This window comes from Trichoderma ghanense, assembly GCF_004382785.1.
Source record: "Trichoderma ghanense strain CCMA-1212 chromosome Unknown scaffold_5, whole genome shotgun sequence".
In the NCBI taxonomy this organism is placed as follows: domain Eukaryota; kingdom Fungi; phylum Ascomycota; class Sordariomycetes; order Hypocreales; family Hypocreaceae; genus Trichoderma; species Trichoderma ghanense.
This window is the reverse complement of record NW_027395668.1, coordinates 1,568,633-1,585,903: the sequence shown is the minus strand read 5'-3', so window position 1 is coordinate 1,585,903 and position 17,271 is coordinate 1,568,633. Positions and strand designations below refer to the sequence as shown.

Here is a 17,271-nt window from a genome sequence, read left to right as displayed (position 1 = left end):
CTGTAGGCACAGACAGAGCAAAAGACTGCCGAAGCACTTCGATCAATATGGATCCAGTGTGATGAGACAGGGATGGACACCGTGGCGCCCTGGCGGCGCCTGCAGAGTACGTGAGACGCAACGAGGCTATTCGCTGTTGGTCGAGTCGGGCTGGCTGAAGTCGGTTATGCAACATGCGGCCCAGCGCGGTTGGGAGCATCGTCGGGGATACTCGAAGATCCAACAATCTGTGTCAACCGTTGCTGCGGCTCACACCTCAGCCAAGGTCTGTAATATAATAAGGTACTAATGCCATCGCAGTGGTGTGGATGGGCGTCAATGGACTGATGTCTCCAGGAGATTTTTTCCGTGGAACGTGGAGGTTGCACGCCCATGAACGTTTTGATGGCGGGGCTGTCAACAAGTTCCTAGCGGGCAGTTATAGGGCTTTAGCGAAGCGGACTGCGCGTGCTGTGTCCGAAGCTCCAGCACTCCGTCTCCCCCTAAATTTGGGCGACGGGCGCCAGAATCCATTCTGCCACCCACCCCCGACTATTGGGGGGTTTATTGGGAGGGTTGAAGTCACCACACCTCAGTCTCTTTCTTCCAGATTCACACTCACATTCGTCACATATCAAGTCGCCCTGGCTCTCAGCTTGTCTGAGAGACGACTACCGCCTCACTTCTTACGGCCTAAATCGAACGTCTTGCAGCCCTTCGCTCTGAAATGTCCATCTCGTCCCGCTTCCATCGTGGCGATGCGGGTCGCTCCAACCCCCGGTCTGGTCAGCGCCGCCTCTGGCCATCCGGACAGTCTCATACACTAATTGGCCCATGGGAGAGAAGCAGAAGCAGAGGTGGCTTTCTGGGGGCTGGACCAATGGCGCCAGCCTCGTCGCGCCGCACCGTCCCGCGCGCCTCGTCTCTGGGCTGACCGCTGACTGCCCTGGTCTCTGACAGGAAACGCAGCCAGACGCGGAGCCTCAATCGAGCCTTGGGCGGGAACTGGAGCTGCAAGAGAGGATTCGGCAGAGGCAGCAGGAAGATCATGGATTGTGTCACCCATTGACTTCTGCCGACGAAAACGCCCTGTCCATGCTACATCGCCGCTTGTGCCCTGCAGTCTTTAACCTAGGAACGAATCTCCCCATCTATCGCAGCCATCGCCGCCTTGTACGCTCACAGGCCCGAGCCAGGTCAGCACGATCCACGATGAACAGCACCAGCGGTGGCAGTAGCAACAACAATGGCAACGGCAATGGCAATGGCAATGGCAACTCCGACTTCATCGTCGCCGCCGTGGCGTTAGTCGTCTCGGTCGTGGCGCTGCTGGCCACGTTTATGCAAGTGCTGCTGCAGTACTATGCGTCAGCACAAGGCTATTCGCAATGCAACGAAAAGGTCATGGGCGACTGGGCTTTGACCAAGACGAGGCGCTTCCGCTTCGACGAGCTACGGTTCGAAGTCCAATTCGATGTGCCCGTCATCTTTGTGTCGCCGCCCAAGAACAAGAATGGGCCCGTCGCAGATGCTCCCATCTACTACCTGGACGGAACCGAGAAATCCCAGCAAGATACGCACTCGACGGCCACTTTGGATGAGCGCAAAGAATACAGGGAAAAGTCTACGAAAGAAAAGATTCACACTTCGGACAATGAAAAGGCTGCCTGGTACGTACTGCTCTTTGCCGCTCAGCGCATGGAGGCCGAATCGCGGGAATGGCAAAAGGAGGAATACAAGGCCTTTGGTCCTCCGGACCTGCACGGCATCCCAGCAGAGCCTCCAACATTGGCCGATCACCATACCTTGGCTGTCGCCGTTCAGCGGAAGCGCAAGAGCTGGGACACGATGCCCATCACAGTTACCAAGCCCTACGCCACGACTACCATGTGCCACCTGATCGAGATGATGGCAGCGGTTGGCGTGTACTGGAAGGAGTTTGACCGCAAGCGAGATCGCTATTGGGGAGAGGGCAACGGCTTCATGATCTTGGGCGAGAGGATCAGTGACCCTGGACTCATGTTCTCGTTCCAAGTCAACGGCCAGTGCTCCTTCAAGCGGAATCGCGTCATCCCCGTGGACGAGATCAAGGAGCTGTGCTTTGGCCACGTGCCCACCATCTACCGTGAGAAGGAAGACAAGCGGCGGTTGAAGGCCCCAGTCGAGGAGCAGCAGAACCTGAGCACCCTCGTCATGGGCAGCTTGCGTGAGATCTCGGGGACCCTGACCTCGATAGGATGCAACAATGTTACGACTCGCTTGTGCTTGGAGGGCGGAACGCGAATGTCCCACCTCTTCCCCAGTACGCGACACTCCTTTCTTCCTCTGCTTCCCATCTCAATTACTGCAACGACGTTTCCGTATGCTAACCTCTCCTGATAGTATCGTTTGAGATTCTCGGCATGTTGAGCCGAATACTCCACATAGAAAACAGCAGCTTCACGTTCCTCCCCAACCCAACGCCAGACACCTGGGACAGGAGATCAGTTTCCCTACCCAAGTTGCTGGATGCTTTCTACGTAAAGACGCAACCCGGCGCCATGGGGTCGGGACAAGACTCCCCCGTCATTGCTCGCTACAGGCATCACATCGAGCGTATCACGAAGCACCTCGATGACGAGAAGAGTCTGGAGAGATGGCTCCTGTTGAGATCGCTCCACTCAGCCTTGGATGACGCCGACGATGTTCTCACCGCAAGGACTAAATCGGAAAGGCAGAGCAACCACGATGCTGGAGATGCTTTGGAGAAGCCGCATGACGCAGCTTCAAGCGTAGAAAAGCACATGCGTCGCCGGGAAATGGTCCAAGATGTCGTGAGACACCACATCCAGGATCTTGTCAGACTGCTCAACCAACAGGAAGATCAGGGTCTGGACAATCTGTCGCTTCGTCAAGATATGTCGCCTTCTTCACCAAGTCGTCCACGGCCTCCTCTACGACGATTTGAAGACATGGACGCTGCCGGGCCCGACGACCGTCAAGACATTCTGATGGACGTCTATTTCGATGCCATCCGGCCCCATGTGGTATCAACTGCCCAGACCTCTGCTTTTCGGAGAAACAGTCTCGTCGGAGTCCCTCCGGAGCTTGGACGCACTCTCGCTGGAAGCATTCGCTCCAACACGTCTCTTGTCCCCCCGCATGTGACGAGTGAGTCCGTGACCAAGGGTGCAGAGCATTCGACGAAAGAAGTGACAATCGATCATCATGAGGGCCAGCTCCAGCTTTTCATCCCAGTGCAAAAGAACGCCGACTCCGAAGAAACCCACAGCGGCGTCTTGCTTGCTGACCTGGACGTCACGCACAACGATGTCTGGTGCACGCTCGTCTTCCGCATGGTCTGCTGGCTGATGCTGCACAACTTTGACAAGAAGGACGTCCAGCTCCCCAAGAGCGAGCTCCTGGGTAGTCGAATGCCGGTGTACATCTCATGAGCCGGCGGATCCTTTGTTCGGAGCATTCTGTTTACTACATTTGCGAAAATTACAATTGCTGTATCTAACTGAAGCATGCATAGCATTGATCTGGGGCTTTATAGACACGTATAGAGGGGTTTTTGGATTACAAGATGGGGTATCCGTTTGCTGGGCGAGGGGGATGGCAGTGCAGGGCATCTTTCTTGGAACACGATGATGAGTGTACAGAAGCTTGGTTATGGCTTATGAAGGGCTTGTCGTTTCAATGACGAATGGTGAATGATTGACATATGATGAATGATTGGAAAGCCTCCTTACTGTCAGAGTGCCATGGTGTTTCAATCTTGGAATGTCGTGTCCAGCTTTGCGGAGATCTCGACAAGCCGAATCAAGCAGTCTCTTGCTCACTCCCGACTCGGGCACGACGCGGAAAAGGCCCCTATGCTCGCACCAAGAAAGGTTGCCTACAGTCCAATCGATTTGTGAATAAGCAGAGCGGCGTGTTTATCTTGGGGATATGGATCGCATGTGTTCCGGTCCGTTTTTAGGGGGGGTTGAAGAGGGGCGCCTTATGCGTTGGCAGCCTGATATGAAGTGGCGTCCCATATCAAAGTGAGAGAACCGAAATATGACAGGGCACGTTTACTTGGGACTTTTTTTTCCTTTCCGCTGGCTGCTGGCGGTTGTTTCTGGGACGTGGCTTGCGGGGGTGGGAATGCGTTGTCTGGGGTCAGTTGATGTTTCGTCGGATGATGGTGTTGGATGAGACGATGGATGACGAGACGCCGGGAGGATGTCGTATCCAATGGATTGCAGCGAATGATGGCGGCTGCAATTGAAATGAGATGTTATCTCTTTCGCGGCCAAGTATAGCTTAGGAGAGCTGGGCTGAGTACAGAGTACTAAACGGACAGTGAGAGTGAGAAGGAGTGAGATTGGGAATCTGTAGTCATGGTCGTACGTAGCCCAGGCCTGGATAAAGAGTTCTGCCTCGCGCGGCTTGTACGTGTAGGATAGATAGGCTGACATGAGGCGCCGTGCTGCATCGGCATCGTGCATCAGATGCTGTCTTCCAACTCCTTGGGAAGCTATTGCACACATGCTGGACCCTGGGGTATTCGAGGCATCGAAAGCCGCAGCGGGGACTCTAAAGGACGAGGACAAGGAGCAAAGCATGAGGGAGGGCAAGTTGCCGCCGGCCAAGCATGGGCTGGGCTGCCATCAGAACCCAAAAGACGCACGCAATTAGTGGTGCTGGATTACGGGCGTGTCTTGTTCGCCATGTTAGCTGCATACGTATGTACGAGGTAGCAGATGTCTTTCATGTACGCAATAATACTCCGTGTGTAATGCCGATACCCTGTATTGGTTGGCTGGCACAGGAACGAGACACAATCATATGTTGAGCCTATGAAGGACTCGTGAACATTTTCTGGTTCATATCATTGGAGATGGATATGTGAATCCAGGCGATTGAGTAATATACATTGTAATGTGAGCTCTCTGCTGGGATGCATCTATTTAAACCCACCGCTCACGCCGTTTTGATAGCGCGGGTCATGCAGATGTCGCGCATCAGAGTCGCAGGAATCGAAAGAGGGGAAACGGCACCTGATTACGCGCAGTAGCAGCAAAAAAAAAGTGAATGCAAGTATTTACCTATTCGCAAATGACACGGCAATGGAACACTTTTGAGCGAATTCTTCCGCGTCAGTTGCTTCTCTGCCTTGTGTATCGTAAGAGAAGAAGGATTTTAAGGGGGGAAAGACATGGGACGCTTGCCGCTGGGTGTTGGTGATGTGAAGTTGATGCCCTGCTTTGGGTCTTGGTGTTGGTGATGTGAAGTTGATGCCCTGCTTTGGGTCTTGGACGGGCTAGTGTCTATTACTGCAAGTGAAGAAGAGAGGAGGAAACAGGGTTGATGGGCATGGGTCCACTGTGAGGGGCCAGTATGGGGAGGGACGGGGAAAGTGGTTCCTGTTGACGATGGCAAGGCGTGAGATGAGATGCGAGGTTGAGAGTGAAGGCCGGGAAAAGTACCTTAAATACCTTGCATGCATGTAATTTGGCTGATTGGGCACGATTCTAGGCTCAGTCAGAGCATTGCATCTTTTCCCAGAGCTGTGGTAGCCATTCCATGCAGGCATATTGAGTAAAAGCCGATATCTGCTTCAACGGAAGCCAACTTCAAAGGTTATGGAACAGGCAGGATAGGACATGCAGAGCAGGATTTGCAGTGGAGTGATCTTGAAGCCTGTTTTGCTCGTCTCTCCTGTCTTGCCCGGCTTGATGGATACCTACCTTGCAACGCCTCCCGCACGGCAACTAAAAGATACGTCCGACCGGTTTCTGTCATGATGGGGACCAAAAAAAAAAAAAAAAAAAAAAAAAAAAAAAAAAAACTGCGAATATTCTGTCTAAGCAATTCAGCGTCCGGTCAGCCTCTAGTTTGCCAGGCAAGATTGTGCGAGTTGTCGAGGCTCGAGTGGCTGCTATGACCTTTTCCCGTGGTCAGTGATAGCACCAGCGCTGCAAGTACCTGACACGCCGTCCAGAGCGCAAGAAGGTACAAAGCGCGGCTTCAGGCTAGCGGGTTGGGCGCGCCCAAGGCAGCCGTTTCCCGCAGGTCCACGTGCATGTACTGTCGGGTACCCCTCGGTGGCGATTCGCGCCCAGTTTGCCGGCAAACGGCCTTCAAGGGCGCCGTCGGCTGCACGTAGCAGTACCTGTGCCTGTACCTGTACCCAATCACGCTGCTAATGCGATAAGCAGCCAACTGCACTGTGCTTGTTTTGCGCCAAAGTTTCTCCGTACAGCGCCTGCAGAGCCTCCAGCAGCGCACAGCCCGGGGCTGCCGCCAGCGTTCCAGGTACCTCCGGCGCCTTAGCTAATCCGGCCCAGCACCAAGCAGCAGGCGCTATTGCCGCTTCGGCGCAGCCTGGACAACTTGCCATTTGTACCGCCCGCCACAAAAGGGGAGTCTGGACAGTGCCGAACTTCTCACGGCCGGACACGCCGCTTCTCGCCCTTTGTTCCCAGACAAGCAAAATCCAAGGCAGAGCAAAACCAAGCAAGATCCTCGCGAGCGTGTCCTGCTCGCCCCTTCATCGTCCTCCGTCCTTTGCGTCTTTCTCTGTCTGTGCTTGTCCTCTCTTTTCGACGTCTTGCGTGGTTTGTCATCGCCCGTCCGTCCCCTCACGCGCAGGGCCAGAAAACCTGCACCAACAGACGCAGACGCACCCGAAGCCACGCGCACCAGCCTCGTGTCCTTCAGCCTGCAAAACCCTTCGGCTTCCCTTGCCCAGACAGTCTCGCACTGCCTCTTGTTCCCGCCAGCCACCAGCACTGCCGAATCTTCCTCGCCTCCATATCCCCCATTCGACCCCCGAGCAGAAACACCGTCGACAGCCCCGTCTCCTCAACATTACCCGAGCGTCTCGCGAACCTCAGACTCTGGCCTGGAGTCCAGCCGCCGGGCGGTTTCCCGACACCACGCCATGACGCCCTCGCCCTCCCACAGCCAGGGCCTTGAGCCGCGGCGGCCGAGGAGCGCCCACACGCAGACCGTCTCGGTCAACATCGCCGAGAGCACCACCACCGGCACGCCGCCCGCCCGCCGCTTCCAGCTGCACGTCAGCGAGTGCGTCGAGACCAAGACCGTCACCACCACCACCCGCCTGACCAGGAAATTCCCCCAGGTCTTCATCCGCGACCCCGCCCCTCTCGAGAGCCTCGACACCAAGGAGTATCCCCTGGCCATGAAGCCCACGCCGCCCGAGTTGGCCGACTTTTCCTACAGTTATGACGGCACCGACGAGGATGACGCGGACGCCGGAGGGCTGGAGGATGCTGATGAGGGCCTTGACGGCCAACTGGTAAGTCGGCTTCGCGGTCGTCATGGAATTTCTTTGCTTTTTTCTTTCTTTTCATTTCCTGGTGTCCGTCTTGTTTTGCCCTGTTTCGCTGACAACGACCGTTTTTATGATCGATGCAGGTCAGAAGAGGTCACGCCTCCAGTCCGGCCGTGATCAAGCAGGAATCTACGTCTAGCCAAGCGCAGACGCCCGAACCCTTGAGCCGCATACCGGCTGCCTTCTCGCCCGAGCCCTTCTCTCGCCGGAGCCACCGATTAGCAGCAACAGAGTCCCCTACCGCGGCTGCCACAAGATCTTCTCAGCGTCTTGCCCGCTCCTCGAACCTGCAAGCCGTAAATAACAGGCTGCGACGCTCTCTCATTCAGGGCAGCAGCGCCGCTGGTGGCAGCAGCAACCTCAGCGAGAGCAGCACTGGAACTCTTCGTCTGGATACCAACGACAGAACAGCCAGAAATGCCTCGATTGGCGTCCTCGCCACGCCCGACGTGACCGATATGGTCGAGCCGATCCCGGGCCGGTCGTTGCAGAGGCGGCCCCTGCATCGCGAATACTCGCCCAACTCGCAGGGCTTGCTTCGCGGCCGCTCCAAGTCTCCGCTGTACGACGCGTCAAGCCCCGCCGGCAGCGATGCACATACATTCAGCAGCACCGTGGCCACGCCGCCGGTTACCGATGCCGACCCGGAGTCCTTTGCAGACGATACTGACGAATCCCTGGAACCCTCGGTCCGCACCCAGCATCGACCCGCCATCGATGTCGTTGCTGCCCAGGATGCCAGTCTTCCTAGTCCGAGATTATCTCCAACCTTGGCGGCCGCCCAGCTGCACTCTGCCGAACCCGACGAGAACGCGCCCTCTAGCTTCAAGACGGACATGACCGAGTCCGACACCTGGATGGCCGAATCCGAGGCGACCGACATGGTGCCTTATGAGCATCCTTCCCACGGCAAGCGAGCCCTGGTTCGGCGACACGACCAGCCTGTCATTGTCGACCCCCAGACGCTGCTGGAGGCCTTTGACTCCATGAAGACGGAGATGAAGACGTTTATGATGTATCAGTTTCTCCGCCGGTGTCCTCGGCCCACTCTCCGTATCGTTGCCGATGCGGTGAATCCCGCCCTGAAGTGCGACTTTCTGCAGCAGCTGCCCCTCGAGCTGAGCTACCACATTCTATCGTACCTCGACTTCCGCGACCTCACACGCGCCGCCCAGGTGTCGAAGCAATGGCGCAGCATTGTCGATGGGAACGAGACTGGCTGGAAAGAGCTCTTCGACAGAGACGGCTTCGTTCTCCCACCCGGCGAGCTGAACAAGGCTATTCTTCAGGGATGGGGGTGGCAGGATCCCGTCGGCATCCACGGCTACGAGCAGGACTTGAGCATGCGAAACCGGCTGACCTCTTCGGAAAAGGAACTTACCCAGGCCCTCAAGCCCGAGTCGACACCGCGAGTGCGCAGCTCAAAGCGCAAGCGCGGTCTCGGCGCCTACTCGGCGTCAGAGCGCTCGAAGCGGCGGGCCAGCACCCAGGAAGTGGTGGCCAACCACAACGAGAGGGCTCAGGGCGAGATCAAGCAGCACAAGTCGGCCGGCCCTCTCTCTGCTGCCCACGCTGCCATGCAGGCCGTGCCGGACCCCCAGATTGGCCTGCGGAGCCTGCGGCAGCTGCATCTGTTCAAGTCCCTCTACCGCCGCCATTACATGATCCGCCACAGCTGGACCGACCCGGCGACGAAGCCCAGCCACGTAGCGTTTGCCGCCCACCCCCGGCACGTCATCACCTGCCTCCAGTTTGACGACGACAAGATCATCACGGGCAGCGACGACACACTCATCCACATCTACGACACCAAGACGGGCAAGCTCCGCAAGAAGCTCGAGGGCCACGAGGGCGGCGTGTGGGCGCTCCAGTACGAGGGTAACATCTTGGTGTCGGGCTCGACGGACAGGTCGGTGCGGGTTTGGGATATCGAACGCGGACTTTGCCAGCAGGTTTTCTACGGACACACCAGCACGGTTCGCTGCTTGCAGATCCTCATGCCCACAGAGACGGGCATGGCCTCGGACGGCACCCCCATCATGCAGCCGGAGAAGCCGCTGATCATCACGGGTTCCAGAGACAGCCAGCTGCGCGTCTGGCGTCTCCCCGAGGTTGGATCGCGGCGCTACATCCAGACGGGCCCGCCGGCCCAGGAGTCGGACTGCCCGTACTTCATCCGCGTCCTGACCGGGCACACCCACTCGGTCCGTGCCATCTCGGCCCACGGCGACATCTTGGTCAGCGGATCCTACGACAGCACGGTCCGCGTCTGGCGGATCAGCACGGGCGACTCCTTGCACGTGCTCCACGGGCACTCTCAGAAGGTGTACTCGGTGGTGCTGGACCACGAGCGCAACCGGTGCATCTCGGGCTCCATGGATTCGCTGGTCAAGATCTGGGACCTCGCCACGGGCGCCTGTCTCTATACGCTGGAGGGCCACAGCCTCCTGGTGGGCCTGCTCGACCTCCGTGATGACCGCCTTGTCTCGGCCGCCGCCGACTCGACGCTCCGGATCTGGGACCCGCAGACGGGCAAGTGTAAGAACACCCTGATGGCGCACACGGGAGCCATCACTTGCTTTCAGCACGATGGCCGGAAGGTGATTAGCGGCAGCGAGAAGACGGTCAAGATGTGGGACGTCAGGACGGGAGAGTGCGTGCAGGATCTCCTGACGGACCTTTCCGGGGTGTGGCAGGTCAAGTTTGATGGAAGGCGATGCGTTGCTGCCGTGCAGAGAGATAACTTGACTTATGTGGAGGTGGGTTTCATGCTTCTCTTTGCTCTTTCTTCCCCTTTCAAGATTTACATGGCTAACTTGGCTTAGATTCTCGACTTCGGCGCCGTTCGAGATGGCCACCCTCCCGAAGAACTTGGACGCCGCATCCTCCTGAATGAACCAGAAGTTCGTGCCATGATTGAAGAGGAGGTCTGAAGCCTTAGCAAGCGCGAGTTTGGCTTGATATCCATTTTTCACCTGCCTTAAAAAGGACAACAAAAGCGGTTTATAAAAAAGGAATGAGGCTGAGAATGCATATATAATCAGCATCTGGTATGGATATGGAAACGCGCATCTGAAGGGCGACACGACTATGCCCTGGGCGTTTTGTTGTTATAGTACATGCGCTGTCTGAGAAACCAGTGTCAGCATTACGGAATTCAGAGAGGGGCGTGTGGCAAGGCGTTTGGGCTGTATATCTGTTTGTTGCGCTTTCTTTTCGGCCTTTGTTTTCTGTTTTCTCTTCTCTTCATGCGGCCTGTTTTCTTTTCTTCTTCTTTTTCGGCTCTCTAGCGATTGGAGAAGGCGACGGTAATAGGGGATACATGGCATGGCACGTGTTTCTGATTCTTCTCCTATTACGGATTTGTTTCTACCGAGGTGGGCGGGGAGGCTGCAGTGTGGGAGAGAATGATTGGAAGGGGGACATGCTGAAGGACGTCTGAGGGTTGTGGCATTGCGGATGATGTGAAGGACGGGATAGAGATGTGCGTAGTGCCTCGAACGGTGTTTATGTTGACATTGTACAAGGACGATAGTGCTGTTATACACATGGTTATGAGATGTCGTTACGTGTGCGTCCATGTGTATGTCTGGAGGAGCGTGTGACCGTCTGATGCTGTCCTACTTCACACGAAGAACATGATCATCAGACGGTCGTACAATATGCTGCGTATGCTTCGTACGGGGAGAAGGGGAAGAGGCATGGAGTGCGAAGGACGAGGGACGAGGGACGAGGAATGGTGACTAAGCAAAGGAGTTAACCGCCGCCTCTTCCCCTTCCACGGCATTTCCCTTTTCGATGGTTCCATTTGGCATGTTCGAAACATGGCCCCTGTCCGGAGTTAGAGACCCTCGCGCCGAGAATTTGTTCTCTGCAAGCTCTTGGGATGATGCAATCTATTTTGTTTCGTTATGGGGCTCATGCAGTACCGGGTGATGGATCACGATAGGGACGAGTAGGTAGGTACCTGTCTATCTAGGTAATGTAGTGTATTAAGGTAAGGTATCAATCAAATGGCCCGCAGCCGGTTAAAGGGCAAGTTGAGTGACGGAGAGAGAGGGGAATAGGAAAAGCGGGCGCTATCGAATGGAAAAAAGAGTCCATAGAAAACGACGATGGATGCGTGGATGGAGGTTTTAACACGCTGGCAGAAGGAGACCCTGTTATTCTGGGGAGCGATAGGATGGGAGGGCTACCACTTGTCATGGCTGGTTTGGAGGAGGAGGAGGAGTCGAGTCGAATGGACCCCCTGGCTTTTTTTTGGGCTGAGGCTGGACTTTGGGCCAACGGGGTGATTGAGGCTTATGCGTGAGGGACGGGAGATGGAGGAGCCAAGCGGTGCTAGCTAGTAGTAGTTGCTGCGTGCATGTGCTGTTCCGGCTGGGTATCATGACAACTGGACTGGATGGCGGGAAACGTATGATTGTAAGCTGTTGATTGATGTTGCGTTGATGGAGGGACATGTCATGTTGTTATGTGTAGACTTTCTGATGAGGAAAGGATAGAACAGATAGACAGACGGATATGGGAGTAGAAGAGACTCCGGGAGAGCAATTGGGTGCAGCCGAGCAAGGGTTCATTCGGCTGGCTGGACTTTGTCTCCTCCCCCCGTCGTCATGCAAAGGCGCCTGACTGCGGGAGCAAATCGGGGGACGAGGGGCGGAGCAGCCGGGCGGCAGACGGAGTGCTGCGATGAGCGGGCGAGAAACGAACAACAGCACAGGAGAGGACAGGCCCCATGCGAGATGCCATGGCCTGGGGGGTGTTTGTCTGGAGAGAAGAGGCCTGTGCTTGTTGCGTTTGCGGAGGGGGAGGCAAGGGATGGATCTTGGGGAGCGTTTAATCTGGGCGCGTGCGTGCGAGTATGGGGGACATGCAGAGGGGATAGAGAGCGGTTACGGGTGATGGGACGGCGTGGTATTCGTTGGAGGGGAGGTGAGGCGAGGTGAGGTTCTGTGTGCTTGTTGGTGCCCGTCTTTCTCTCTCTTGTCTTTTTCGCCTTGTGTGTTGTTCCTCGTTGCACCCCTGGTCTGGGAGAAGCGATTCCGTGGGGTGTGAGTCAACCATTGAGATCACACCAGCGGTTCCTCGGGTCTCCTGTTTCCGGTGCTGTACACAGAGGAATCCCTTTTAACTGCATTGCCCTGTCATTAATCACTCCGAGAGGGATGCGTGGGGACTGGAAGGTACATGTAGTTGGTTGTCCCTACAAGCCTGCTACAGTACTGTACAGAAGTACATGTATTATACAAGGTAGAGTGACGATATGTATGAAGAGGCGCAATCGGAGACGAGGCGCTTTGCTGTCTGGCCCGTCCCATGTCGGCGGTTTGTTGTTCTCTCGCCATAGGCTGGCTTGGCCTGGCCTGAGTGACAAGGGACGGGCGGCATGCGTTCGTTATTGGTGACTGGGGAATTTTATTTTTTTTGGTTGCGGTTTGCTGGGATGAGCGGCTTGGGCATCAGTTTGCTGGATGAATGACTTGTTCATGTTATTTGACGGTGCTCGGGTTCTTTAAACGGCTGGATGCCCCCGATTCATTTTGATGGAATTGCTCTTGCATATCTTCTTTTTGCGGTGGCTCCGGATTCTTGGCTTCAGTTTGTTTGCATTGGTTTTCGATCCGGCTTGGACGAAGCGGCAACGACTTAATACGCTGCTAAACACGAACAACACAAGAACGAATATCGCAACGGAAGGAATACAACAACACCACCACCAGCTTCAATAGAAAGAACAAGAGGAAAAAAAGACAAGTCAACAACAAGGTCGTCAACGGGATCCCTCTCTCTCTCTCCCTCTCCCTCTCCCAAGATCAACAGCCCTCACGGCCCTTCTCCTGAGCTGCGCGCCTTCGACTAGACCAGCGGGTCCTTTCAGGGATCCCAGCAGAGTAAAAAAAAAATACTAAGCAAAAAAAAAAGACCAGCCGGGAGATCCTCACCGACAGATTCACGGAGCGAAAGAGAAGGCATTGATAGCCATACAAGTGGGGGGTTGAGTCAGGTCGTGACATTTCCGTCTGTGGAATCGCCCTGGTTCATAGCAGAGCTTGGCTACATAGCTGGCCTTCTGTCCACTCCTTCTTTTGTTCTTCCTTTTGTTCCTGTTGTTTTCGAATACTGAAGCAACTGGGATCTTGAGGGTATACAGCTTAGGGACCTTGAGATTTCCCTGCCTCTTGAGGATACGGGTGTGTTTGCTACAAGACGCACCCAATTGGCGCCTGAACAAAACGGGAGCAAGTCGATACTACGAGACATCAGCATCACCACAGACGGCGCGGACACAGCAAGAATGAGCGGCTCTGGAGCACCTGGCGGGTTGCCGCTGGATGCCACCATCACCATTGTCAACAACTCGGGCAAGATCATCAGCACCGTACGTCGGGCCTCCCCCCCTCACATACACTCTCCATACCTCCCATGTCTCCCCCCTCATTATGCATCCCCCAATGATCCCCCGTTTCCCTGCTTCCGTAGCATCCCGCCCCTACGTCGTACCGCATGCTAATCCCCCCATGTGGCCCCCCAGGGAAAGCAGCTCCTCTCCATATGGAAGACGGCACAGGCATCGTACCGCGAGAAGAAGACGGAGCTCAACCAGGAGCGCGCCCAGGAGCGCGCCGCCGAGAAAAGCAGATCGCCCCCCGTGCCCGTCAAGCGCGCCCAGACATTCGACACGAGCCGCGGCATCGCCTCCCGCCCCCGGCAGTACGACGAGCTCAGCATCGCCAGCTCGCACCGCACCTTCAAGAGCTCCATCGCCAAGAAGCAGCTGCCGCCCGTGCCTAACCAGCTCGCCCTGACTGAGGGCAACCTGGAGAAGCTGTCCGAGGTGTCGAGCGTGGCGCCCTCGAAGGCGCCCTCGGCGTACAAGGGCTCGTATGCGGACGCCATGGTGCTCAAGGGGGGCGCTGGCTTCTCGAGAGTTGACCCTCCGGTTCAGCCGCGGACGTTGGCCCGCACGCGCTCGGATATGGAGGTGGAGGCCAACAAGAGGATGAGCATGGGGAGCGACTTGCATCTTGCGTACGGCGACATTCCGCCTGACCTGGCGGATCGGGTGGACTTGGACCAGCACACGTCTCATCATCATCAATATTACGATGAGCCGGAAGGCATGGGTTTTCCCGAGGGACACGTCGAGGACGAGAGGGAGCAGGCCGAGCAGCTGATCCACAAGATCGAGAACCTGCTGGACGAGGCGCACTGCGCGCAGCACTCGGCCACGGCCATCATCACGCATCTCCAGGAGCGGCCCGATGCCGCCGCCGCCGTGGCGCTGACCCTGGCGGAGCTGTCGGGCATCATCACGAAGCTGTCGCCCGGGTTCGCGGCCATCCTGAAGGGCACGTCGCCGGCCATCTTTGCGCTGCTGGCGTCGCCGCAGTTCCTCATCGGCACGGGCATCGCCGTGGGCGTCACGGTCGTCATGTTTGGCGGGTGGAAGATTGTGCAGCGGACGTTTGCCAAGAAGGCCGTCGCGTACGAGGGCGCTGCGGCTGCGCCGGCGGCGGCGGTGCCGCGGCTGGAGGAGCCGGTGGACGAGGCGATTGTGCTGGAGACGGTCGAGGTGGACATTAGCGGCATTGATACCTGGCGGAGGGGCATCGTCGACTGGGGGTACGAGAGCGCGGACCAGGAGCTGATGACGCCCGAGGCGGATCGCGTGACGAGGGAAAGGAGGGCGAGTAAGGGGGGGCCGGAGGACTACTTCGATTCAAAGTCGCGGAGGAGTTCTAAGACGCATCGGTCGAGCAAGGGGCACTCTTCGTCTTCGTCTCACAAGCCGCACAAGTCGAGGCATGAGCGGGAGTCTTCTTCTTCTTCGGATAAGAAGAGCAGCAGCAGCAGCAGCAGCAGCGGAAGCAGCAAGAAGGACAAGGAAAAGGGGGATGACGCGAGCAGTGTCAACTCGATGAGTTTGATTAAAAAGTCGATTGCCAGCAGGAAGAAGGCGATTGATGAGAGCGGTGTCAAGAGCGAGGAGTTGCCGCTGCGGGCAAAGATGAGGCAGACGAATATGCTCAAGGCTTTGTTCAAGAGCAAGGAGCATCGGCAGACGTTGATTACTTAGGGGGGCTGGATATGGTGTTACAAGGGGATGATGATGATGATGGGATGGAATGACAATAAGCAAGCGATGAATTACAGTTTGGATTGAGATGGTTTACATGGGTATATTTAAGACGGGAAATTGCGAAATTGCAGATAAGGGCATATATATGGATTACAGATATAGTTCGTTACGGGAATATAGCTTTGGATGGCTTCAACCTCGTTGCATTCCTTTGAGTTCGATGTTCTCCTTCATGATTGTATTGAGAAAATGAATAGCAAAGACCAAAGGTCTGGATAATGTGGCCTTGGACGTCTAGATGTCTGTATGCACAATCAAGAACATGCCATCTCAGAACTTGTAGCAACGAGCTGGAGGAGATGACTTGCACCGTCTCGTATAGTTCTTCACCTTTAAGCATCACAGCTCCAACCTCTCATCCTCCTTATCCAACGCCTCAACAACAACCACCTCCGCCCTCTCCATCCCCCCTCCCCTATACGAATACGTAAACTCCCACCCGCTCCCCGCGCCCGCATGCTCCCCCTTCAGATCCACAACCACAATCCCCGTCCTCGCGCCCCGAAACCTCTCAATGATCCTCCGCACCGCGTCCCTCGCGGCCTCGCGCGGCGTCATCCCGCGGCGGAGCGACTCGACGGCCTGGTAGCACGGCAGGAGCCGCATCATGAGGTCGCCGTCGCCCGTGGCCGCGCAGGCGCCGGCGTGGGCGTCGGCGTAGGAGCCGGAGCCCGGGATGGGGCCGTCGCCGACGCGGCCGGGGATCTTGTGGGAGGCGCCGTTTGTGGTTGTGCAGGTTGCGAGGTGGCCGGTGGGGGAGAGGGCGATGAGGGAGAGGGTGTCGTGGGAGGGGTCGTTGTTGTCGGTGGTCTTTGGTGTACTGTTGTTATTGGAGATGCTGTTGGTGTTGAGGTTGGGGGAGTAGGGGCCACAGGAGGAAAGGGGGTTGGGATGGACCTTGGAGCGGTAGTTTGGCTGGCAGCTGCTGGATATCCACTCATGACATGCTCGTAGTGAGGCTTCTGTCGATAATGACTCCTCCTTGAAGCCATTCTCTAGGGCAAACTGCGTCGCCTGTTCACCCGCGAGCAGCGTGTGTCTCGTATAATCGAGCACATGCCTCGCCACGCCGACGGCATCCTTCACTCGTCGCAGGTTCGCCACAGCGCCGGCGTTGAGCGTCTGGCCGTCTATGATGAGGGCGTCGAGCGTCGTTTCGCAGGACTCATCGGGCGAGCCGCCGAAGCCGACGGTGGTGTCGCATTGGTTGGCCTGGCATGCTTGGCAGCCTGCCTGGGCGGCGTCGAGGGCAAGGGAGGGCGATTGGGGGCTGGATGTGAGGGCGAGGAAGGAGGCGTCTGTGGCGGCGGTGAAGGGGCCGGACCAGGTGTTTATGATGAGGGGTGGTGGAGTGAGGATTGCGCGTGTTTGGAGGAAGAGGAGGGTGAGGGCTGTGGTGGTGGTGGAGAGGGATATACGAGGCATGGTTGATATAAGTCGGCCATATATGGTGTATATAGTGTGCCTTTATGAGAAGAACAAATTAGAGCGAAAATGCACAAATGAAATGTGAGCGTCTATAGGTTCAACGCTTTTGAGGCTAAACCAACGTCTCATCAACGCTCACTTCTCATACCACTAACATGAAGCATCTCAGTGCTCGTCTTCCTCCTCATTCAGCCAATAATCCACCGTTCCTACATGACATGCATCAACCGAGGCCTCATCTCCGGAGCTAATGCGCTTACACGAGCTGCTCCCGTGCCAGAAGCGGGGATGCCAGACCCCCTCAAGTCCGCTCTCCCCCAAGCCTTTGTCCCTCCTTCTCCTCTCATCTCCGTAAGGCATCACTGCGGCAAGAACCACAGACTTGCTTGATCAC

The 17,271-nt window shown here is 56.6% G+C and overlaps 5 protein-coding genes across 5 annotated transcripts; 3 read left to right on the top strand and 2 right to left on the bottom strand.

The window, feature by feature from the left end:
• Nucleotides 1–1,191: 1,191 nt before the first annotated feature.
• Nucleotides 1,192–3,413, top strand: CCMA1212_005510 (uncharacterized protein; the record flags this gene model as incomplete). Its single annotated transcript, XM_073702767.1, has 2 exons — nt 1,192–2,281; nt 2,362–3,413. 2 exons carry the CDS (start codon nt 1,192–1,194, stop codon nt 3,411–3,413), a joined length of 2,142 nt encoding a protein of 713 aa, XP_073559265.1.
• Nucleotides 3,414–6,892: 3,479 nt separating this feature from the next.
• CCMA1212_005509 (Cell division control protein 4) lies at nt 6,893–10,239 on the top strand (the record flags this gene model as incomplete). Its single annotated transcript, XM_073702766.1, has 3 exons — nt 6,893–7,270; nt 7,390–10,065; nt 10,132–10,239. 3 exons carry the CDS (start codon nt 6,893–6,895, stop codon nt 10,237–10,239), a joined length of 3,162 nt encoding a protein of 1,053 aa, XP_073558971.1.
• A 177-nt stretch (nt 10,240–10,416) lies between these two features.
• On the bottom strand, nt 10,417–10,887 carry CCMA1212_005508 (uncharacterized protein; the record flags this gene model as incomplete). Its single annotated transcript, XM_073702765.1, has 1 exon — nt 10,417–10,887. One exon carries the CDS (start codon nt 10,885–10,887, stop codon nt 10,417–10,419), a length of 471 nt encoding a protein of 156 aa, XP_073558970.1.
• A 2,717-nt stretch (nt 10,888–13,604) lies between these two features.
• CCMA1212_005507 (uncharacterized protein) lies at nt 13,605–15,386 on the top strand (the record flags this gene model as incomplete). The annotated part of the gene is made up of 2 exons (XM_073702764.1): nt 13,605–13,688; nt 13,842–15,386. 2 exons carry the CDS (start codon nt 13,605–13,607, stop codon nt 15,384–15,386), a joined length of 1,629 nt encoding a protein of 542 aa, XP_073558963.1.
• Nucleotides 15,387–15,788: 402 nt separating this feature from the next.
• Nucleotides 15,789–16,874, bottom strand: CCMA1212_005506 (putative isoaspartyl peptidase/L-asparaginase 3; the record flags this gene model as incomplete). Its single annotated transcript, XM_073702763.1, has 1 exon — nt 15,789–16,874. The coding sequence occupies one exon, from the start codon at nt 16,872–16,874 to the stop codon at nt 15,789–15,791; it is 1,086 nt and encodes a 361-aa protein (XP_073558962.1).
• Between the last annotated feature and the right edge of the window lie 397 nt (nt 16,875–17,271).